Source organism: Malurus melanocephalus, unplaced genomic scaffold (genome assembly GCF_030028575.1).
Source record: "Malurus melanocephalus ecotype Western Australia unplaced genomic scaffold, MMel_1.1 scaffold_451, whole genome shotgun sequence".
Lineage (NCBI taxonomy): Eukaryota > Metazoa > Chordata > Aves > Passeriformes > Maluridae > Malurus > Malurus melanocephalus.
The window spans coordinates 94,087-118,880 of NW_026623683.1; the positions used below are offsets into that span (position 1 = coordinate 94,087).

Below are 24,794 nucleotides of genomic sequence, written 5' to 3' on the forward strand. Positions count from 1 at the left end.
ACGTCCCCAAAACCTGCTGACAACCTCCAAACCCATGAACACCCCCGAGCCCAGGGACACACCTTAAACCTGCCAACAATCCTGCAAGCACAGAAAGAACCCCCAGATGCATCCCTGAAGCAGGCACTTCCCCAGGCCAGGAAGCACCCCCAGAGCCGGCAGCAGTGCCCAGCAGGTTGGGGCTGTGCCGTGTCCTCCTGCAGGCTCCCCAGACCGGCCAGGACAGGGAAGGAAGGCACTGTCACCCCCGGAGGAGAAGGGAACCCCCCAGTCCCGTGCCCCTAACACTGCCCCGGAGAAAGGCAGAGAATGAGTGACAAATGAGAGTGGGATCTCCCAGTGCAGATACATAGACAACTTTAGTGTGCTGGGTGAGAGGGGCCCGCGCTCGGGGCTGGCACACGGCTGCCCCCGGGCGCGATTTCAGGACGGCTGTAGGGTTTTCTGTCCCGCCGCTCCTGCCGCAGGAGGTGCCGGGTCCGGATCGGTCCCAAATGCGAGCGGCTCTCCCTCTTCACGGCCACGGTGGCACGGGATCCCCCCGAGGCAGGGGCCTGCTGCACCATCGCCACACGGAACAGCACGGGGGAAAGCGCGGAGAGCCCGGGCCAGCCCAGAGGGACAGAGGCACCCGGGCGAGGCCGCGGAGTCCCGGCAGCGCCCTCCTCCCTCAGCAGCCCCGGGCAAGCTCCTTCCTCGGCAGCCCCTGGTCACCTGTGCGGGTCACTCGCACACCCAGCATGCTGTAAAACTCTTAACAGTGGCGTTGGTGTGATGTCACAGCGGCTATCGTGACAGCAGCACCGGCCCTCTGTGCGCTGGCACGGGCGGGGAGCACAGGCCCAGGGCCAGCTAAGGGGGATGTGGAGAGCACCGAGAACGGGCAGCGGCGTGCCCCGAGCAGGGAAATGGGGACCTTGGAGAGTTTGGGGCTTGGTGACAGGCAAGGCTGGCATGGAGGCACGCAGCACGCCACGGACAGTGATGGTAAATGCTCTCCGTGCTTGGTGAGCTCCGGGAGCAGCAGCGCTGYTGTGAGGGGAGCGAGGATCGCGCTCCGGCGGGGCTGTGCCACGCCTCACCACAGGGCGGCAGCACCGCCTCACACACAGCGCAGGAGTACTGGGCCGCGGCACGCTCGGAGAAAAAAAGGCAGAATCCTTTAATTCTTACCTCTCTTCTTACACTTTCATGCACTGTACTGGGTAATGTGTACGTACATTAAAATAATGCTTAATACAATACTCTGTATTTTCAAGCCCAATGGAATTCTGGATATTCTAAGCCCCTGTATATAATAAAGTGTGGGGGGGTTCTTTTGAAATCAATCTCAATATAAATTATTTATATATAAAAACGGGAGTTTACASTTTTTGCATGTTTGTTTAGACCGTTGCATCCTATGAATTTTGGGACTACAACCTCCCTTGTTCTGCAGACTCCAGATGATCCCCCACCTTCTCTCACCTGTTCCTCCACCACATCATGCTCTCCCCCGATACTGGGATACCCTTAATGACATCACTGACGAAGGCTTCACAACTCTGGAAAATTATTTCACTGAATTCCTTAGTGCAGGAGAACGTTAAAAGTTCACCAGTGTTTCAAAATGCAATTGCACCAATTCAAGTCCAGAGAAAACTTCTTCCTCATGAAAACCCRTATCAAAAATTGCTTAAGGCCACAATAGACTGGTGCTTCCAGCTGCTAAGAATGTATGGCTGAGACCAGCTGTTGCTTCTACTTCAGCGAAGAGGCCTTGTTTTTTAAACAACAACTAGAAGTAGCTTACACCTCTTAAACAGTGCACTAGACTAATCGATCAGAAAAAAAAATAAAAAAAATCAACTTACAATGGATTTAGATATTAAGTCAAAGAACAAAACAAGCAAAGGAAAATGGGGGCCCCTTCYTCCCCTGGGGCTTCTTTTTTCAAGTAGATGATTTACTGGCAGGAGGATGCAGAGCAAGACCAAAATACAGGCAACATCAGCTCTTAAGTGCTCTTACAACAGGAACAGCTTTGCCAGTACCTGTTCTCAGGTGAAACCTATAATTAAGCACACTTGCAGTCAGGTTCCAAGGGTACTAATGCTTTTAATTACATGAACAAGCCACGATTACACCAACTATCAAATCAACAAATTGTATCAACTGTTTAATTAACAATTAGCAATAATACCATTCTTATCTGAGAAGCAAGGAATTTCTCCTCCTAATTAYTCATCACTGTCTGTATCACTTTCTTCTGAGGACTCAACCCAGTCCTCGGATCCTGCAGGAGGGCAAGTCAGTTTTGGAGGACCTGGAAGTATTTAAAACAGTGTAACATTTATAAACCCAAAACAACAAGCTTCACAACAAATACATGGTACTCCAAAATGACCCAGTCCAGCAAGCTCCAATACTCTTGACYACAAACTAGACCAAAACACTCCAAACCACTTCCGTCTGCCTTTAGTATGTGCAATCCTGACCCTGCTGCCTCTAGATTGCTCTGGAAGTCCTCTCACCTCTTTTCAGAGAATTTGAGTAATCTGCTGAAATAACTGTTTCACATGAAGCCAATGAAAAAGAGGAATGCTGATGATTTTGTGTTATAAAACCAGACTCATTCAGTCCTTACCAACTGTAAAAGGCCTTTCATCTTCAGACTCTTCCCAATGTTCAAAATCTAAGGACACGTGAACATTCTGTTGACAAAAACATTGTTTGAAGTACCTGCTCTGATGCACAGCTAATGTGCTCAGAACATTTAATAATTCTCAAATTAATTTTTACTTCACCTTGTTCTTCAGYAATTTGCACCACATTCCTTTTTTCTCTTTTACCAGTAAAACCACAGCCTCTGTATCCTTAGTCACACACTTGGATTTTTCTGCAATTATTGACTGATACAGGTCCAGGTTAGCCACATAAAATTTGCCTTCTGAGTAAGCACTGCAATATACAAAAAGTTAAAAAAATTAAATGCAAACTAAGTCAGACACTTAGCCGATTATACTGAAGTTTCTTAAACCTACCTGAAAGCCACCTTCTCTTTGGAGAACTTGCACTTACTGTCAGCTGCCCTCAGTATTTGCACCTTCAGTGTAACAGTCRCATTATCTTGAAACCACTTGATGTGTGGATGACAGCTGAAAGGAAGTTCATTTAATGGGTTATTTTCAAAAACAGAAACTACTGAGGTTTAACGAAGCTGTCTCACACACAGCCAAAACTTGCCCAGGAAGTCACACACGGCCAAGGAGTCTGAGCCATGCAGACCTGACACCAGCAGCAATGTCAGGGAAGCCGGTGATGGGACACCACTCAAGCCTCCTACAAAATCACCACATTCCCAAGTCTCTGGAGGAGCACGTTTACGAGGTCTGCGCTCCGCTGACTTTGATATCCACAGGAATCACACTCACTGCCTCATTTCAGGATGCCACCGCAGTCTGACCTTACTATGCCAAAGAAAAAGCTAACAAGAGCAAAACCAACCTCTGATAGACCAAAGGAACTTTTCAGCTGAACACAGATACAACCCCGTCTGGCAGCTCCCATAAAAGCAAGATGGGAACAAATCACGCTCTACATTCTCACCTTTTCTGCTGATGCACAGTATAGTCTTCTGCTTCTTCTGTTTGAGCTCCATCATCTAAAAAGAYGACATCCAGAAACATCTTTTATACTTCCCTAAGCCACAGAAACCAGGTATTTCCAGAATCCCTCTATAACATCATAAAGTAACTTGCTAGCCATCAAATTACTGTCTTTGTCCTTTACACTGTGTACTTCCTATCCTGAAAGATTTCACCAAGTTAGTAGTTAGACTAAAAATTTCAATTATCAAGAATACTGTAGTTGGTGCAAGGAGATTTAAAAAACCTAACCAGACATGCAGTTTTCCAGATCAAGTAAAGGTTTTTTCCCAGTTTCAAGTTGTTATTTATTTGAAACCTGAAACATACCATTTTGGCAATTAGTGGGGAGTTTCAGGGATGAAATGGATATGAGCTGGTGTCAACACAGCTTGAAACATGGCATTAGTATGGCTCTACTGTCAGGAGAAAAAGTCTTCTACAATAAGCACTCCAGCCTTTTTATCTGCTTCAAGTTCTTCATCACTCACCTTTCACTGGCTCCAAAGTCACATATCAGCTGTTAGCAGGTAATCCTCTCTCCCCCTGCTATGCCTAAGTGTTTCTAAGCTTCTGCTGACTGGGTAACACACCCTTAAGATTACATTAAAAAGAATTTGGGGGGAGAGTGCCACTTTCTGACATCCTGAATCTTGGGAGAAAAACTGACCTCCCACAGACTGAGGCTGTTCAACAGAGCTTCTTAAACTTCTTAAACCCTGCGACCTTGGACAGCAAAGCTGTTGTCCTCTCTACAGAAGAGATTTCTTGCTCACATATTCCACTGAGAGCCAAAAAATCCCAAGTGTCTCAAGGACAGCGCATTCCCCAAAGAGATGCACAGTTCTAGCTGCCAGAGTCACTCACAGCATCTCCCGACTGCTCACTGAAAGGCAGCTGTGGCTCACTGCAAACATCAGCCACAGGGTGCTGCTGTGTGCACCCTGAGCAACCTGCAGCTGGCAGGATGACTGTTCAGCTGACAGCTAGTACAGAACTTGAATTCAAGATTGAGAACTTCTGGAAATGACAGGAAGGTTTACCACTTGGAGGACTTGCAGAAGTGTTACAGCTTTCAGCAGAATTTTCCTGCATCGGTGTATCCTGTGGATCAGATGCCTCCTCTAGAACAGCTGTGTCCTCTTTTGTGCTTCTGAACACAGGACAAAGCAGTTTTGAAAGAAAACCCACAAATTACATTCAGTCAACTTCACCTTATTTTGCCGCCCACCTCTTTAACCTGTACCTTACTAACAAAGCCTGTGCTGAAGTTCTGCATTCTTCAACAGTAGTCTCAGGCTTAGTGGATCTGTAAAAAAATGATCCAAGCAATTGCATTACAYATATTTCAGCACACAGCACTACAATAAAGTTGTCTGGTCCCTGGCACTGTATGTTTTGGCGATGACCTAGAGGTTCCCAGCCTTCCTTTCCCAAAAGAAAGAAATAAATGCAAACAGGTTGTGCCTAAGATACCAGAAACCTCCTAGCCTGAGTCCTTTGTAGAGAATAAAACCTGAAAAACAGGCTTCCAAGCAAAAAATTCTCMTACACCAAATCTGAATAAATATGGGAAAAGTAAAATCCTTTGGCTAAGATTGAACTCTTAAGATTGAACTCCTAACCTAGTTCTAGGTAGGAATGCAGGATCCTGAACCTAGCACAGAAATGCAGAATGGAGAGGGTGAGGCTTCCTTCTCTTGCTGACTGGCAAAGTCACAGAAACAACCACAAGATTAAGTGGCTAAAGAAACTCCTGCATTGGGGGCCATGACAAGAAAGTTACAGATGTCTTGCTGATCAGCATTTTATATCAAGGGTCTCAAGATCTGCCCTCCCACCSCACACAGTATTTACTCAGTTCTAAAAATTTACAGGGCAAGGAAAACAAAGTTCARTGCTGCTTCTGTAAAATCCCTCATGCAGCCAATACTCATTAAATGAGTGGTAATTTCCCCAACTATTGTAAAGGAAACTGGTTACATTTTCCAGCTGAATTCTTCCAGTTGAACACACAATATGCTGTAGGGCTCTGACTGATACTAGGTACTGACTGRTAAACACTCAAACCAGCTACAGACTGCTGTAAATTTTCACAGAGTCTGAATTCAGACTCTACATTTTTATTATTAATTTATCTATCTGCATGAATTCTAGTTTAACATTTTCTAGCATTAGAATTTTCCTTGTGGTTATGGGGCTAAAGAACAGTTAATGGGAAGCAAGACACATTACAAACACAACTTGAAGCACTAAAATAAAAAATTACTGTCAGTATTATAAATTATAATTGATATATATATATATATATATATATATATCATATTCAGTAAAGCAGAATTTTTCTCTTAGTGAAGTATATGCTGAAAAGTAGAATTTTAAACACTTACAAACGCTCCATGTTCTCTGCATGATCCAAAATGGGCATTTGTCTGCACAGCTTCTGGATTTCTGCTACATGTTCTGGATTGTCAGTTCCCAACCCCGTTGATAAAATCTCAGACCGAATATTGTACTCATTGATCCACAACTTCATACCAGGAAGGCTGGTAACCCCAACCTTGAATTACACAAGATAGTAAAGRGAAAGCACAGCTCATCAATGGTCTCTCTCCAACCTGCTCTAATGCAAACTTCAAACACTGCCCTACTGACTTATGCCTGTAGGCAATTTGRTTTTTCTGATTCTCAAACAGGAACCCCCGCAAGTTGGTTTTCCATGTATCACCATCATTCTCATTGTAGTAATAGCTCAAGTAACTGGCTGTTTGTCCTGTCTTGCAGAACCAGGAAGGCAATCAAGTAACCAGTGCCAGCCCTGATCACAGAAGTGACAGATGTAATACATCTCAGGCAGTTCAGGACTGTGAATCCTGAATAACCCAAGGACTGCTGATGGATGGGGGGCACACAAAAAACCCCAAAGCCTAGAAACTGGCAAAAGGTTGAAATACACCATGTGGAAATASAAATTACTGAAGAAAATGACTTCCAGATAATTTTCTCTTTCCACTCAATTTTCCACTTGACTTGCTCTGCAAGATCCAAAACTGCTGAATGTTAATGTATGTGAAACTAGAACACAAAAACTCTATGAACAAGAGCACCCATTTTTCCTATTCTGACCAAGAAAATAAAGGAGAAAAGCTCCAGTATTTTTTAATTTGCAGAAAACTTTACACTAAAACCAACTTCAAACTAGTATAAGAGCTGCAAGAGACAACATACTTAGAATTATGAACAGAATAAATTAAGTCTACTTCAAGAGCTACTGAGAATCAGCAAACTTGTTTTGGAGGATCCAAATTTCCTTCTTCCAGAGGAATGTGTGTGTGACAAAACTACAGAACTGATTTTGCAAAAACTACTGAAAAGTAGTACCTCGAAAATACACTTTTGTTACTAATTTTGTGGAATAGTCTTGGACCATATCCACATATACTAAGATTTCACAGTGCTGCCATTCTATACCTACCATTGGGTCAACCCAAACTGTCTTTCCCAAGGTATGGACCACTTTTGCATGATGTAATTTTCCTTTAATTTTGTGATCAATGTGATCAGTCACCTAGGAAAAACAAATTGTCATTGCACTTGAGATGTATGGATACCAACACAACTTTACAGTCACTTTTAAGTAAAAATGATACAGTATCTTCTGAGTTTAACAATGAAAAGGATATTCAACAAATGAATAGTTCTGAGTAAACCAGTGTTTACTTAAGCCTAAGTCAGAACTTTTAAACCAGTGTTTTAACTTAAGCCTAAGTCAAAACAGCATTAACCTTCAAGGAAAGAGTTTCCTTAATGAGAGATCAAGCACAGGTCAATTTACAGAGGCTACACCTCCTCTGTTCCTCCCCCAGAATCCAAAGCAGTGATCAATCTATTCTAAAAGAAAATTATTTAAATCAGAGCAAAAAAAAAAATCCCACAAATCTCACTGTATTATTTCATAGGAAAACAAAACAAAAAAAAAAAAATCTCAGAATCTGGTCCAATAGCAGATATTTAGTGTCAGTATTAATAAGCAATGAAATTTGGTACCCAAGTTTACAGTTTGTAACTGTTTTCTTGTAGAAAATGACAGGGAGAGAAGGTAGAGAGCATAAAGGAAATAMCATGCAAAACCTGCTTATTACCTTTGGATTCCATTTGACTTCATTATCTATGGGTTTTACTCTACAAACTATGATTTCCACAGCCTGAGGTGGCAGACTCTGAAACCTTACAGGTAAGTGAAGCAGCTGATCACTATTAACTTGACTTGTTCTGCCTTCRTCTATGTATTTAACTGTGACCTTACAGATATTTTCTTCCTCTTTTGCTGGAGTCTCTACCACCTGAACCCTTCATATGRTAGGAAAAGAAAGAGAGAATTATTATTCATGTAACCAGTTGTGAAATGTTTTTTAAACCTGCTCTCATTTTAAAACTGGTATTTTCACAGCCCACTCTSTACACCTCATTTTAAAAAGCTTTTAAATTTTAAAAAAGCTTTGTATAAAACCACACACATGAGTAAAGTAAAAAGCCAACAAAATTTTACCTGTGGCAAATGGCTCCCTCCCATAACCCATAAAACACTGACTTCTCCACGGCGTTAACAGGAATCCTACGTCCTGGTATCTTGAAATAATCACTCATTTCTTTGGCAAGAGCTGTGTATTGGTCCTTTTGTTTCTTGACTATTCGACCAAAGTAGTTTGTTGCATGTACAATGAGGAGAGGCAGGATCTGAAAGGATCAAACACATCAGCAAGGAGGGATGAATGATTTCTTTCACCAACAAAACTGAAGTCTTTATATATAGAYCACATACCTCTTTCCAGCCCCMAAAAGTGACAGATGTTGCTGTACAMACACATTTCAGAAACAATCAGTTGCTGTTATTGTCAATCCTAAGTGCCCATAGCTCAGTCAGGAACAGACAACAGTGCATAAGCAAGAACTGTTGGGTGTCAGGGGATGGTATTCCACCTCAGGGAGCAGCACTGCATTCTGCCAGTTACCTGCCAGGTTACACACCACTAACGAATTCTGCACCACTCYAGCTCCACTCTAAACATTCTCCAGCCATACAGGGAGTTTTACAAGAACTCACTGCTCTTTTTGAACCAAAATGACCTAAATGAAAGATGATGAATACACAGCTGTCCATACCAATGCATAAAATGCTGCTGTGAGAGCTCCTCAGGTAAAACTCAAGTCTCAAGGGGAGCTGGAGACACAAACTCTTATTGGGATGTGAAAAAACAACCTAACAGCCATGAAGGTTTCACAAATGTGGAACTATCAAAACGAAAGTCCAAGTAATACAGCACTCTGTAGCAAGAGTCTTCCAAAGCACTGACATTTTTGTAGAAGTAACTCAACTGATTTATCTACAACAGAAGCTGTATCCTGTTTCTTGGGGATACCACAAATGAAAATACTTTTCCAATCCCAAGACCAGAAAATGCTCCATTTTCATCAGGTTTGCAGGAACATATCAGCTAAGAAAAATATCCCTCAACGTCTCTTCACTCCCACAGATAACTCTGTGTTTCCTCTACAAGAAATGTAACTGAAGATTCTATAAGCCTTCATTTTAGTATATGATCTCCATTTATAAAAGGAAGGAATAAACAGAACACAAGTCCTCTTCCCATGGAATGTAAATCTTCAAAGCAGAAAAAAATCTGAGGTAAACTCAAAATTACCTGCAAAACAGTTCCACTTCAAGCTAAGGACACAAGGAAAATCTGACACACTACTCTATGCAAGGTAAAGGGGAAAAAAGCTAGAAAAGAACAACCAACCATGGCAAATTATATGCATACTGCAGTAGGATTAATGGAATACAAAAAAAATGAAGTAACATGTTAACTAGCTGTTTAAGACACACCCAAGCCCAAGGAAAACTGTAACTCACTGTCACACGTTCAGGTGTTTCTATCATTTCATCTGCAATGTTCTGGGCCATGTCTATTGATGAATTAATTTGATGACGATCTGGACACCATGTTCTATTCCTACATGAAAAAAAAAGCACAACAGGTTTAGTAAAGAAGCTCTTTGCTTTCAGTTGTAAGMTATTTTTATGTGACTTGCAACAGGGAACAGAAAAATAAGGAAGAATCATGAGTGAAATCTGTTTTAGATAAAAGCAGCCAACAGGAAAATTCATYAAGGAATCAGCAGCAATCATCACTGAGGGCACAAAGCCCCTACATTTCTTTACCTGCAAATCCCAAATGTTTTAAGAGAAGTACACAGGGGCCTTGACAATTTCTCATCTTGTTCAGATTCCAGCATCTTGGCAGTCAAATCATAGAGTTCTTCTGGAATTTCAGCTTCTGCATGCTTTAGATAGCGGAGAACCCCAGGTGCATGACAGGAACTGCTCACTGTCAGCAAGATGATTGACTTGGCCTTTGTATGTTCCTGATCTACAGAAGAATCCTACAAGTAATAATGAATATTTTGGAAAACTTTWATGTATCCACCAGTAATAACACACTGTAGCATTACCCAGTCAGGGCTCACCCAAACCTTCATCACACTGCAGAAGCTGTCAGCTGTGCTTTGCAGGCGCTGCCCCAAGACTTCTGGAGATGGAAAACTGAAATGGATCACACAAGTTGCATCCGTGATTCCCAAAGACGGCAGGCAGTCATCTGTTAAAACTAAGCACATATTTCACACAGAAACGTGATTGGAATACTTCAGAAATGGGAAGTACCATATCACATGAACCATGGCTGATTTCCTTCTCCCCATCCACTGATGGGATCATGAAAGTGTTTTTTTTCCCCCAATACATTCCTATAAAGCTTTATACTTTCCCAGTCAATGAACCCCCTCAGCATATGACAGACACAGCATTTCATGCCAGTCTCACATAATTCTTTACTTCTACTGTCAGCACCACAGAATATAAAGAATTGAGCACGGGGTAAGACAGTAGACACTTGAAATACTGCAGGAATTCTCATAGCTCTGTGTGCACCTACAAAGCAATGGGAAGTCAATCTTCTTGCTTTTCTGTAAAAGAGAAAACTAATTCTGTTTGGAAATGGATAAAAGTCTTTGTTCCAGCAAGCAATCTGGACAGAAAAGCATCTAATGGAACTTCTTAATTTCCAAATTCCAAAGATCTATTGTAATAGTAAATCTGAAATAAAAATTATCTCCTCTGTAGCAATGACAATTGTGAAATAACAGTAAATATTTAAAAATATTGGTAGCTCTTTTAACTAAACAGGGAAAACAACAACAGAAGAAAAAAAAGTAACAGCTGTAGCACTAGGCAGTAAACAGAGAACTGGAAAAGAGTTCACAGGGATCTGCCCCTGTGGAAGCACTGAGATAACCCAGGTTCAGTGCTTGGTATGGATCTCAGCTCTGCATTAAGATACAATCCCAATCAGAGAGGGAGAATCCTCACCTAACACAGCAGGAGTGCCAGAATTGTGCATTCTTTTCCACTGATCCAAGACACACTTGGCATTACACTTGCTCTCCTTATGTTTTTTCAAGGAAACTACTGAGTTGCTTTTCAATACCTGCATGACAAAAGGAAAAGTTACACATCCCTGCAATGCTGCAATACCTGCTTAATCAACTCGAATGACTACAATTATTACAACCCAGTACACCTTAGCTACTGTAAAGGGAACACAAGGAAAGAGTTACTGAATTTCACGTTTTTCATATGAAAAAAGGTTTGTTTGTTTCCTGTGAAAAAACTAAAACTAGAAAGTTTGGGTTCCCATGGATTAATACATTAGACACATATTTAAGAAGGTAAAGATTTCATTTCAAGCTTTTCCAGTTTGATTCAACTCCAAGTTCCAATCTGATGACTGTTGGTAAGAATTCGGGAATTAATTAGCCTTCCTATTTCCTGATAGTCAGTTTGGGTTACTTTCAGCAGGAAAAATTAACTCCCAAATTCACATTCTTCCTTTAATCTCAGAAGCCAAGATATTTCAGTTTGTTATGACTTTAAAAAACACCTATGTAAGTTCAAATACTTTCTTACCTTATGAATCATATCTACTTCAGGTACTGAGTCAGCAAATACCAGCACCTTCTGAAGATTCCTCTGGGTAAAATCCAGTATTTTGAGTAACTCAGCAGTTTTATTACTGCAAGGCTGCACCACCTAAAAGCAAATGAAACATGGAGGGCTGGWAATTATGTAACCATAAATATTCTACCACATAATCCTTTGTACTCCTAACCCTAATGCATCCACACACTGACACTTCCAATTCAGCTCAATCATTAAGACTTCTCACARGAACTCGTGCGTCTTCAGCCTCCTGACATGCTCAGAATGCCTAGTCTTGGCAATTTCTCAAGATTTTAAACCCACTAACTTTCCATTTTGAGACACAGAAGAATTCAAACCACACTTAAAAACCCCCAATTTTTTAATATTCTGAAGGGCTACACCACACTGACTGGGAACTAAGTAAGAAGATACCTAAGAACATGTAATAATAGGCCTTCTAGAAATTTGAGGTCAGAAGTTTGGTATTGCGTGGCAGCAGCAAACCAAGTGCTTTGCTAGATCTGCCTTTGGACTGCTTACCTTGTAGCTCTGCCAGTCRGAGTTAACAACTGCAAAAACATTCTGCTAACACTTTGATCAAAAACTAGTTTACAAATACATCTCATCAAATTTAGACTCACTGGCACTAACCTTGAAATAYTCAAGGGAACTATCTTCACCTCAGTTCCATAAAGAAAGTCAAGTGATCTGTAGCTCAGTTCAGTAACTCAGCTCCACATGATTTCTAATACCTGCTTCAGCTCACACCGGAGGCAGCACTGCAGCACCAATTGATCCAATAAACCACCAGCAGCCACATATCCAAAGTTTTACCTGTTGCACGTTTCCAAAGATGGCAGCTTCTTCAACAACTGTTATCACAACATAAGGATCCCTCATGAACTCCTTCATCAAGGGTGTGATGTGTTTATTCCACTGAGTTCCCACAGCAATGATCTGATGTGGCTTTCCCTGTGGTTGAGCAGCAGCTTTCTTGTAACAGTCTAGTACAGTAAACACCTAGGAAGAAAAAAAGGTTTCTCTCCTCTTATCCTTTTCCAGAGAGTGGGTAATAGCATAGAAAAATACTGTGTGAGCACACTTGTTTTTCCAGTTGGAAAGCCACTACCACAGCCAAGTATGAGTTTCGCATCCCAAAGGGAAGGATCTGGTATAAAAATTTTTCCTTATCCTGTTCTCTGAATGACTTTTGAAAGAGAAAGCAACATGATAGCACAAAGTGACAGCATATGCATGTGCATGTAACTGTAATGCTCTGTCCAGAGCAGACAAATCTCAGGTAAATATAATCTGTAAAATCTGCACTATACTAAAGCCTGGACAAAGCAGATCTGAGAGGGCAGAGGCATTGAGCAAAAACTGGGAGATAACTACAACACAAGCCCAAACTGCCAAYACAGTAATTTTCAAATACAAAAAATAAAAAAAAATAAATAAATAAATAAAGAGGAGGATCACCCTAATCCCATTTCCAGTATTCTTTTYCTCAGTGTGTGCCACTATTTCAGACACATGCACAACTGGAACAGCATTYTGCCAACTGACTGTATAAGCTGTTTACCTGTTCAGTAGTGTCAGAGAACAGCACCTCGATCTCATCAAGAACAAGATGACAAAGCCTACACAATAACCAAGTGTGATGTTCCAGCARTCTCAGGAGGTTGTACGGTGTAGTCACCACTACTTCACCTACAAGGTGAAAAAAACCTGTTACTGTTAATTTACAACTTGGAAGAGTATTAATATGACACTAAAGGACACCAGGTAGCTCTATTAAAAGGGGTCACATTTGTAYTTCAGATGTATTGTCTTGAAGCTAAAGAGTGAGGTTGCATTTTTCTACTCCTGCATGTCTTCCAACACAAGTGAGGATCTGATATTCTGAAATCCAGTGAAATGTCTGAAGGTTTACAAGTTTATAAAGCAGGACATCATCTCATTTTCCAGTAAGGTASTGGAAGTAGAAGTAACAACTTCTAAGAAGTACCAAATAGCCAGAAGGGAAATATTTAAATACAAGCAAGAGCAACATTAGGATCAGTTTCAACAGTGGAATAAAGCACACGTGCTGGCTTAGCAATTTGCACACACGTGTGCATGCGTATCTAAACATACAAATAAAACCACACAAGTCTTCATTAGTGCAAATACACCAACAACTCTGCTACTAAAAGKTCTGAACTTATCCACCCGGCTCAAACTTGTGGAAGAACACAAACTGCTGAAATGCAAAGTTTTACACAATTCTTCAGTTTCATCGTAATTTTTGTTCCGTTGGCCAAGAAAAGCCACTTTTGAACATGCAGTTATTAACCAGGGCTTTTTTGTTACTTCTATGCTGTTTCCTCTGTGGAGCACCCTCTGCATACTACTGAGTTAGATGCTCAAAGTACTGAGCATTTACACCGAATTGTAAACCACCATTTAAACAAAAAAAACCCCCAACCAACCAAAAAACAAAACAAAAACAAAAATCCCCCCCAAAAGAAACGAACAAAAAAACCCACCAAACCAAAAAACAAAACAAAAACCAAACAAAAACAGTAAAACCACACCACTGTATAGAACTAAAAACTTAAAATCAAAAGCTGTTCTTTTACATGCTSCTGCAATCAGGGCAGCACACACCACCTTCAAGTATAACCAAGATGACAGAAAACATTCTTACAGCCTCGGATTTCCACTTGGCTGGCTGCTTCCTTGTTCTGCCCAAGGATTATCAGCATTGGATAAAGGTGTCTGCAGCATCTCCCATATCTTTTCAGTAGGTCAAAAACAAGTTGTGCCTTCTTCCATCCAGGACATAAAATGAGTGCCAGTGGCTACATACACAGGTACAAAAATTGACACCATAGTATTAGACAGAAGTACAGAACCTTAACAATCTTGTCTTGGGGTTGTACTGGGCTGTTTCTAGAGGTACCTTAAAACCTCCGTAATTCTGTTCCTGTGACCTAATCCAAGCTAGAAAATGGACTGTAGTATTTTAAACAGCTAATACCCATTTTAGTTTAATGAGCACATACTATTCATGCAGAAAAAAAGCTCCATCGTGTATCTTAAATGCCAGGGAATAAACCACTTGTWAGGGATTGCTTCAGAAGTAATTTTGGGACTGTCCCATCCAAGTCCTCTAAGAAGTCTTACAGAAACTGGCAGGCATTATGAAGATACACTGAGACAACACGAATGTACAGATTCCAAACATTCAGAGCACTAACAGGTTTCCTGGTCTGATATGTACATACTCCGTTTGTGTTTGGTAAGGCTTGGGAAGCACTCTTGAACTGCAAAAGGGTAAGAACTGGTGGAATATATAATAAGGGATCATTTCCCTGATGTGAGATGGCAACGATATCATATCCCGAAGTTACTGGTGGCCAGCAGTAGGACTCTGTGAAGGTGGGGCCTGAAAACTTGTTCCGAGCAAGTTCCTACAGAAAGAGAAATCAAGAGTTTCCCATCATATCTTTGTACTTAAACACCAACAAAGCAAGACAAAACATATCAACAAGTGATTTAAAAGCTTCTGACCCACTACATAACACATGTCCTTAAAAGATAATACGAAAAATCTTCTGAGCTATTAAAATACTGTATTAAAATTCAAATCCACTTGTAGCAGTGTTTAATATACCAGAAAAAATAAGTGTAAAATTATTACAGCATTTCTCCATAGCTTCATTTACTCAGTCACATGAACAACCTTGTACACATTCCTCAACCACACTGAGGTAGRTATTACTGTAATATTTAGTATGTAAATCTGAGGCATGAAATTTGTCTTAAAAAGATAATTAATGTAGTATCATGACATCAGCTTTACCTTTTTCACACCATCAAAAAGTGGTGCTGTCTCCAAAACAGACGATGGCTCAATTTTCTTGCTAAGGAACACAAAGTTTTTTTCTTYCCCAAGATTTTGAAAACTCTGAAACCATGAGACAAATACATGACAAAGGSAATATGTAACCAAAGGGGTGTAAGCTCACATACAACTAACAAGCACTTACTGCATTTAAAAAAATTATATTTTTAATCAAATTCTAAATTCACTTTCAATCATACATACTGACATTACATGGACCAATGGCAAGACAAAAACCCATTGTTTATGAGATCCTTCAAGAAAAGTTTGCCCCTTCCCTGTCACTTCTTTTCTCTGTTCCACAGTGGGTCCTCTACAGAGTGCAGTCCCTTCAGAACATCTGCATGCAACTGCTCCTAATCCTCTGCCCTGGGCATTGACTGTTTCTCACTTTTGTTTTGTTCCTTTCCCTGCACTTTTGCCCCTTCTCAAATTCACAGAGGCATACCCTATTTGGCTGGCTGGCTCAGCTTTAGCCTAACTGTAAATTTTGTTGCCAATGCAGGTAAAGTGAGCCCTTGCCCTGGTTCCACAAAGGCTCAGTGCTACCCAAGCCAAAGTATTTGCACAAGTAAAGTTAAACAAAGGTTAATGCTTGAAATACCTGCTGGTCAACTTCAACCATGTGTGACTGAAGGGAATTGGAATTTAAGAACTGTGGAAGCCTGAGAAAMAAGAGATATTAAATCCAACATAAAYAGAAAAGAAAAACATAATTTATAAATACCACCAGCATTTCCAAATGTCATAATGCAATTCACTCAAAGTATTTTTGATGTATTACCTATGCCAATGAGGAAAACCCTCAATGCAAAAGGAGAAGTCAAAAATCACCACTTTGAAAACAAAATTCAGTGAAAATAATCCTAGAGAACCTTTTTCACTGGTAATTCACGGGTAGATTACCTAACTTAAAAAAAACCAAAAAAACAACAGACTGGACCACAGTAAAAAGATTTCTCAAAAATTCAAAACGTGAAGCAATTGATCTTTACATCAGTTAGAAACAAAAAACAAATACTCCTGGAGTTCACTACATATGCATTAACTGACATGCAGCACAGGATAAGTGTTGCACAAATCCACCCAGTCATATTCCATTTAGTCTGAAAACTTGATAAAACACACAAACAAAATAAAGCAAGTTAACATATTTAGTGTGCAGGAAAAATAGCTCCCCACAACGCTCCTGTTTTCAAACTACTATTTAGAAAGAACTGGTGGTTTTCTGGTCTGCGTAACAATTAGCAGCTTCAAAGTCCCTCCTCGCCTATAAAAGCACGTGTCTGCCCCTTCACTGACTCTCCACCCTTTAGAGGCCTCAGAACAGTTAYTGGAAACACATTACAGCTCCCAATTACCTGACTACAGGATCATTCCAAATGTTTAACATACTGCACCATACCTGTCTGTTTGAACTGCTTTATCTTCCATCAAAGGCAAACGTGGCACTGTGTTGACCTCCTGGAAAGAAAACACGTCTTAAGCACTAAAATACTGTTCAAAAGCAGTATTTGAAATAAAAAGTTCAAAGTGGTTTCCTTATCCAACTGTAGGATTCTCCAAATATTCTGCAGTGTTCTTTTACAAATTTTAMGTTATTCTGACTAAGGCAAGAATTKTGATGAAACGAACATCAGCACACTGTCTGAGAATAACAAGCTGGATGACTAYGGCATTCCTAATCTGGCCTATGTATGTTTACTTTAGTTTGTATTTTACAATTTAATATAAAATATATGACTTACWGGCAAAGTATTGTCATTTAGAACTGGGCTAGAACTCTGGGATTTCTTCTCAACAACAGAATTAAAACCAGCAAGACCTAAAAAGGTAAACAAAATGGAGATACCCATTTCTGATCATCTTAACAAACAAAACGCCAGGGATGGACACCACGTGTCCCCACCACTGGGATCCAAACCAAGACAGAACATTCACATTCCACACATCCAAAAAAAGACACAAAGTGCTGCATGTACGACTGTCTTCCACACCCCTGGGTCCCACCTGGCTCAGGATGTGGTGACACTTTCTCCCCAAATGGCAGTTTCGGCCTGGCAACAAATGTGGGACCAACGAACTCCACTGGAACACACTCAGCATTTAGTGACACATCATCATCAAAATCATCTGGAGAACTCCCTGCACTGMCTTCAGCTTCTTTATAATGAGCAAAGTGCTTTGCAACCAGATCATCATTAACACAGATCTATTAAAAAAACCCAAACAAGCTCTTTATTGACCAATGTCAACAAGCAATAAGCTGCACCACTAACACATACTTGCTTAGAATTTATATGAAGCTTTAAACAAAAACAGTGATTTTATCATGATAAACAGAATAAAATCCAAACAAAAAACCCCAACCAAACAAAAACCCAGACATACAAAGTACCAGTAAATGCTTTCTATAGAATATTAATTCCAAGAAAAGGAAAATTAATCCTATCTTCCTGTATGTTCTTTCAACAGGTGYTTATTAGYWGGTTTTATGTTTCTGGCCAAAATTSTGTACCRAATTAACTGTTTCTATGAGCCCTACAGATTTAAAGGAAACCTCTAATTCAGTCAAAGCTGTTTATTTCTTGTGGATTCAGAATGCATCAAGAACTGACAGAAAAAAAGTAATATTAGGCCTAATACTCCTTATATCTACCATACAGCTTCTAAAGTCTACAGTAGCTACAGCAAAGCTTTGGCACAAGTCAGATGCTTTGGCAACAGAAACTAGATTGGATTTCTTTTTTCAACAACCTGAGGATTCAGCTGTATGCAAGAGTGTGAACTTTTACTTATTTTTACAGTATTATGCAACTGCCTTACTGAAACATCTACAAATGTGCTACCACAAGAAGTGCACCAAATAATTCACACAGTTGTCCACTTAAGTACTGGCTAGACTTCACTTGCTTGTTGATCCATTTTTTTAGAAAAAAGCTTCATATAGAGAAAAATACAAGTTCTGCCTCTTGGAATTTCTCTAGAGGTTTACAGTGAACAGAACTGTACTAAGAACTTCTARTAAGTTAATGGTTTCACTTCTACTCTATCTGATTGAAACTACAAGAACCACAAGTCATGCTTTCCAGTCTTAAACAATTAGCAAAATACATCAACAAGGCTGGAAATATAGAAGAATCTTACCTTTTCATCTCTCACAGTCACAAAAAGGAACACCTCTAACACTTTATCCTTTACTACCTGTATTGTGGCTTTAACCTCGGTAGCGTCTAAATGTAATAAAAACAAGAAAAAAGATTAAACCCTTATCACACTAGCGATATTCTTCACTTGGTCTGAGACAGACAAAAACAGAAATCACAATTAAAAACATGTAATGCTTGTTATTTCACATAAATGAAAAAAGAAATTTAACATTAAAAACTTAAAAGCTCCTAAAAGGAACTTGTCCTTAGCCTCTGAAAAAGGATTGAGAGGGAAACAGATTGATAACCTCTCAGGATTAACAACTCTTAGCTGTACACCTAAAGTCTTAGTTTTAYCTCTTAGATTCTGACAGTCTGGAGCACCAATGTGTGCTTTCCAAACATGACATTTACTTCTCATGAAAGAAGTTGCATTTGCTCATCTGTACAGCTTTGTTACACTTTTCATTCAGGCAATCACAGCCTCTGACAAAAATCTGTTCCCAGATCCTGAAGGACCTCTGTATACACCAATGCAGCACAGCTGTGATGCTTACTCAGCCTCCCTGTGAAATACACAGAAAGGTTCCAATGCTCAAAACAAAGGTGACATGAACGATGCCACAGTTATGTCTGACAGTCAGACACAATTTAGTTAACACCAAAATTCATGCAAGGAAACCCAGAGTACTCAAAATGCCGCTCCACAAATATTTGTGCCTGAAGTCACTCCATACTTATACCGCTCCTTTCTCCTTAAACAGCATTTGTTAATACAATCAAGTATACACAAATATAAAAAAAACTTGTACACAAATACTACATTTCTATAATTGATTTTTCCCAAAAGTGGAAGGTTATTTACCTTCAACAAGTTTTCTAAAATGCTGGAYGGCAGCAGTATCCCATCTTTTGGCTGGTCTAAGGCAATAAACACAACCAGTTTTCCCACATCAATAAACATGAAAATGGTAATTCCAAAAAAAATAATTTCTGTACAAGCATAAAGCTCTAAGCCATGTAAATTCTTACAAAGTGCACARCTAGACAAAACAGCAGAATCTGACTACTTAGCACATTACTTCARTCTTGGTAATATTGTTTCAGCTCAGCAACAACATGAACTGATCAAAATGAAGACACTTGTTTTTCAAGGTATTGTAGCTTGCATCCAATATAAAATATGAAGCAATCATGTAAGGTTGAAGAATCATTTAGGTTGAAAAAAAAAAACAACAAAGATCACCGACTAACTCAGCAGTGCCAAGGCCACACTAAACCTGGCCCTTAGTGCCACATCTACACGTCTTTTAAATCCCTGGAGGGATGGTGATTCGACGACTTCCCTGGGGAGCTGTGAGCTCTCAGCTGAAAGTTAGTTTTCCTCATAGTAACTGGTACAATTCTGTGTTCTGATTTTACTATGAGAATACTGCAGGCTTCTTCTTGAAATATAATCCCTTCTAAAAAAATCTGCACTAAAACCTCATGCCTCAGAAATGCACGAATGTATTTATTAAATTCTTCTTACCCTATTTTGGCAGTGTTTTCACAGAAGTCGATGTGCAATGTCAGTGGCTTTGTGCAGTACAGGCAACACTTCTTTGCTCTATCCGGGATCTTAGCAAATGCTTTTGCTAAAACTCGAATGCTGCAAAACAAAGTGGAAATCACCTCATTTTACAAGGCAGAACTTTTTCTCCAGAAGTCACTAGTCTCACAGACATCCTCTTGTTATCCTGTACTTGACAAGACAGTTCTTGCAGGAGTTTGGCTCCCAGCCTGGAACCACTGTCTTACTTTAAGAGAAATGCCATCAGGACCAACTAGTGAACATACTTGCTTTGGATACRAACACATAACCTATTTACCTGGAATCTTTCTGATTCTTTTTCCCCTTAAGTTTCAAGTCTTCTTGATATTTATCTGCCGAGTATCTTCATGACTGAACCACTGCCAAGTTGTTTTCCAACAAAGCAACAGTCAACTTAAAATTTATTTAACTTAAAATTTATTTTAGTACCTTTTAAGTAAGTTCTAATTTTGTGGAATACTACTGAAACCAATTTGGTGAAATTTCTTGTGCTCCAAGTTGCATATTTTAATAGAGAACCAAACTTTAAAACAAAGAGCTGGACTAGGCTGCTCCAGAATATGTAAGGTATTTTCAAGATTTTAGAAACAGAAGTTTTATACTATTTTTAATCAAAACCTCAGAATATGTGAAAACTTTTCTTGCACCATGACATGAAAACTGTAAGCTCTTAATAAACAAGTTGGTCAACTGCAGTGGGAAAACCCCTACATAATTTCTTTTCAKATGTCCAAAGCTGTTGCAGCAAGTGAAACCCTGCTTCTATATATGGCTTGTACCTGACCTTCACTGGACATAATTTTTAATTTCTTTARTACATAATCAATTAATAAGGGAGAAAAGAATGACAGTTTTAACTGGCAATCATGCATTTCAGTCACAACAAACTGACATTATTTCTATTTTGAATCTTTCAAAAAACAAAACCTAAAATGGAAAGCATCCTTAAAATATCACAAAATCAGGACTGGTTTGCACTTAGGCACCTTCAAATGTATCACCTCATTAGCAGCTTCTTGTGAACACAACCTACACCTCAATTAAACCAAAGCATTAACTAAATAAGATTCAATAGCACCTGTATCTATTAGCAAATTCATAATAGTGACAAAAAAACACCTACTTCTCTGATGCAACAGAATAGTATTTGGCATGATCCACAAGRAAACATCCAAGCTGGTAACCATCTCCACAGCACCGAACTGACTGCACAAGAGCCCTACACCAGCACCTGAGTTCCTCACTGAAAACCACATAAACCTAMGGAAGAAGCAAAGAACACGACAGCAGAATTTTTTAAATGGACCCAGTCAGACTCAAAGGTTTCTTTCAGAAGCAAGGACATAGTATWTATTACACAGGCTTCCATTTTCTTTGCAAAATGTAACCTTGCAGCTTACAGAYGAGAAAACACAACCCACAGAGATGCTATTATCTACTCAAATTTAAAAAATAAATTAATACATGTATTTGATACTTCACCCCTAAACCAATGCAAAGAATAGATTATTTGTGTGTAATGAGCTTACCTGGCCTTTTTCTATCTSCTCTGGTTTTATTTCATCTGAGTCTTTATAATTGTCATAGAACTGGTTCATTTCAGTGTTGAGGTTTTCATATGCTCTTTCATTGACTATACCTGGCGCGCATTCTTTCACCGCAATCCAAAAGCAACTTGGATCTTCGATCTGGGGCAAGGAATAGAGAACAAACACTACTGACTTGTAAGAGTATCTGAGCAGCAAAAACATAAAACATCTTTATGGGGCACCTTTGAAATTATGGTGACTGACACCAAGACACAGAATGCTAATTAAGTGAAACATCTTTCACCTTCACAGCACTAGCTCGTCAAATGGCTTCTCAGGTTCCCAATTCCTTCAGCACTGCAACGAACTCCRTGTGGAGTCTTACATGGGAGCAGCATTATCTAAAAAGTTGGTTAAACCAAACAGAGGGCTAATTGCAAAGACCAAGATTTTTACTTCCACTTGAAGTCCTCAGGAAATACATTAAAAAACCCCAAAACAGGGTAAGTCTCACCAAGAGGCTTTTCTTTGTGCTCAGTATCTGCATGACAGCCAGTTTCTTTTGAACAAGGTGACACCTTTCCAGTGTTCCAGCTGATCTGGGTCCCCAGCTGTTGTGGGTTAATCCCACCAGTCAACTAAACCCCACAGAGCTGCCCCCTCACTCACATACCTGCAGTGTGGATGATCAGAAGGATAAAGTGAGAAAACTCACAGGCTGATAAAGAAACAGCTGACAAGGCAAAGTAAGAGCTGCACATGCAAACAGAGCAACACAAGAAGTGTATTCACTGTTTCCCACAGGCAGCCAATTGCTCRGCCRTTTCCAAGAACACAGAGMTTCAYCACACACAAYRCTGATTTGGRAAGGCAAATCTGATAASCACAGACATACCTGCAAGCTTTTAYTGCTCAGCACGAGATYGTATGGTAKGGAATAWCCCCTAGGTCAGCTATCCTGGCTGTATKCTGCATTTTCCACAATCTCCTGTGAAATTCAGTATAATCTAGTACTATACTATGTGCTATTAGACGCTGCGTTGCACATGGTCCATTTTAGATTTTAGCTGCATCCCTACTTCTGGGAGGAAGGAGTCAGAAGTGGAAAAATGGTGGAGGATGAAACATCAGCTCATGTGGTCTTGCAGCTGGGAATGCCAAGGCCTGGAKAATATCAGAGCAGGAAACCCCATCTATAATGCCTGCTGCTGATTAYCCTGTTTCAAGAAGTAGAATTTCTSCACASAGRTAACACAAGTGTTTGGTGAAAYATGGAAGCACTCTCATGGACATGCTGAGGGAAAGATCAAAGCTCAGACATCATAAAAAGCACAGAAGAGCTCCCAAGGTCCTCAATGGATCCTGCTGGGATGGGATACAGCTGGTGCTGGTGTACACCTGGGTGCACCCTGGGATCCTCCAGTTAGCCAGGTAACTAAATACATTTACTCCCTACATTTCAGCCATGGTTTTGTGGTTGTTCTGGCTGCCTGCCTGTGTCARCTCACACAYCTACTCACCTATTTTACATGAAAACCAAGAAAATGAAACCTAAAATAAATGATAAAATATATATAACCCATATATGACCCCACACATGTAAAGAAGTGCTGGTGAATGGAAATACACAGGCATCATCTTGTTTGTAAATCTGACCTCCAGAAAGTCACRTGGAAATAAAACATCAATCCTTCAGATTAAAAAAAACCAGCAGCATACCTTTAATACCACGACCTCCATGTTTATCTCCCGCGTCTCCCTTCTCACTACTGCAAAAGAACAAACATTTGATGATGTGCTTTTAATGCCACCATTTTTTTCTGAAGCCTATTTGAAGAGCAGACACCTAAAGTAAGCCCATAGATTTTTACTACTCATGTCAGGAGTACTAGTGTAGGGAACTTGATTTACATGCTTCAAAGGGCTAAAGCCAGCTCCTCAATGAGGTTCTGTGTTAAAACTTAATTAAAATCTGTCATCCACGCTGCATCTTTTCCATCCAAATGCCAGCAAAAATAYGCTGATTGCAAACAAGGGCTGCTACAACCTACCAACATGACAAAATAGACAGAAATACCAGAAGACAATATTTACACCTTAAAAAAAAATAATCCTAATCTAAAAGAGAAATTCCAAACTTTGTGAACAATTTTAACGTCACAGGTTTTTACCAGTACTTCACAWTACATTTGCCTGCAATGGTACATACCAGAGCCGGAATTTACAACAGAAAAGTAAAACTTCCAGCAAGTAATTTGCATTTAATTTTGGCACAAACCAGCACATCGTGGTAGCATCACAGCAGTGTCTAGSTTACAATTTAAAGAATTCACACTGGAAGCAGGTGAAATGTTTCAGACAATCAAGACATTGGCCTTCTAGTTCCAAAGCTACTGCTGAACAAGCCAGCACTAAGCAACAACACAGCTTCACTACGGTGATAAGAGCAACAAGTTCTAAGAGACAGCATTGATTATTTCTAATTTAGCATTACAACGGGACAGCTGAAACGAGTGCAGTTTTACCCAAGATCATTTAATTTAACACAACCAAAGCTCCCGAGATACACACACGTTTCTAACATTACACCATAAATATGCTGCAAAACGAGGTACCTTAGACACTTAAAATGACCTTTTGTTTCAGCAGTCCCACTGTGAGGGGCATAAATAACTTCAGTCGACGTCTCAGGTATATTAGTGCAAACCCACTAAATGGCCCATCAAAGTGGCAGGGATAAAGCACACCCATAGAAAAGGCCGGCTCTCCCAATGCATTCTAAGTCACATTCCCGCTTTGTTAAGAACTAAAAACAGTTTGTTTGCTCCAATCACACACCCACCACTCAACAGAATTTAACATGTAAAAAAAAAAAAAAAATCACTAAATCCCTCGCTCCAACCTGCTGCCTCAACACAGACCTACAGWAGGTAGGATCCTCTGAAGCTATCCCGGTGTGTGCAAAC

The 24,794-nt window shown here is 40.0% G+C and overlaps 1 protein-coding gene across 1 annotated transcript; it reads right to left on the minus strand.

The window, feature by feature from the left end:
• Nucleotides 1-2,119: 2,119 nt before the first annotated feature.
• Nucleotides 2,120-23,594, minus strand: TDRD12 (tudor domain containing 12). Its single transcript, XM_057380395.1, has 31 exons — nucleotides 23,548-23,594; nucleotides 21,829-21,987; nucleotides 21,423-21,559; nucleotides 20,237-20,356; nucleotides 19,571-19,626; nucleotides 18,704-18,789; nucleotides 17,567-17,768; nucleotides 17,305-17,381; nucleotides 16,962-17,020; nucleotides 16,161-16,221; nucleotides 15,515-15,619; nucleotides 14,937-15,122; nucleotides 14,357-14,510; nucleotides 13,250-13,377; nucleotides 12,502-12,687; nucleotides 11,653-11,775; nucleotides 11,056-11,173; nucleotides 10,161-10,294; nucleotides 9,850-10,070; nucleotides 9,541-9,640; nucleotides 8,176-8,363; nucleotides 7,769-7,976; nucleotides 7,102-7,194; nucleotides 6,017-6,186; nucleotides 4,873-4,935; nucleotides 4,670-4,779; nucleotides 3,589-3,643; nucleotides 3,024-3,137; nucleotides 2,787-2,940; nucleotides 2,627-2,693; nucleotides 2,120-2,305 (listed from the first exon to the last, which is right to left on the minus strand). Exons 1-31 carry the CDS (start codon nucleotides 23,566-23,568, stop codon nucleotides 2,220-2,222), a joined length of 3,741 nt encoding a protein of 1,246 aa, XP_057236378.1. The 5' UTR covers nucleotides 23,569-23,594; the 3' UTR covers nucleotides 2,120-2,219.
• Nucleotides 23,595-24,794: the final 1,200 nt, after the last annotated feature.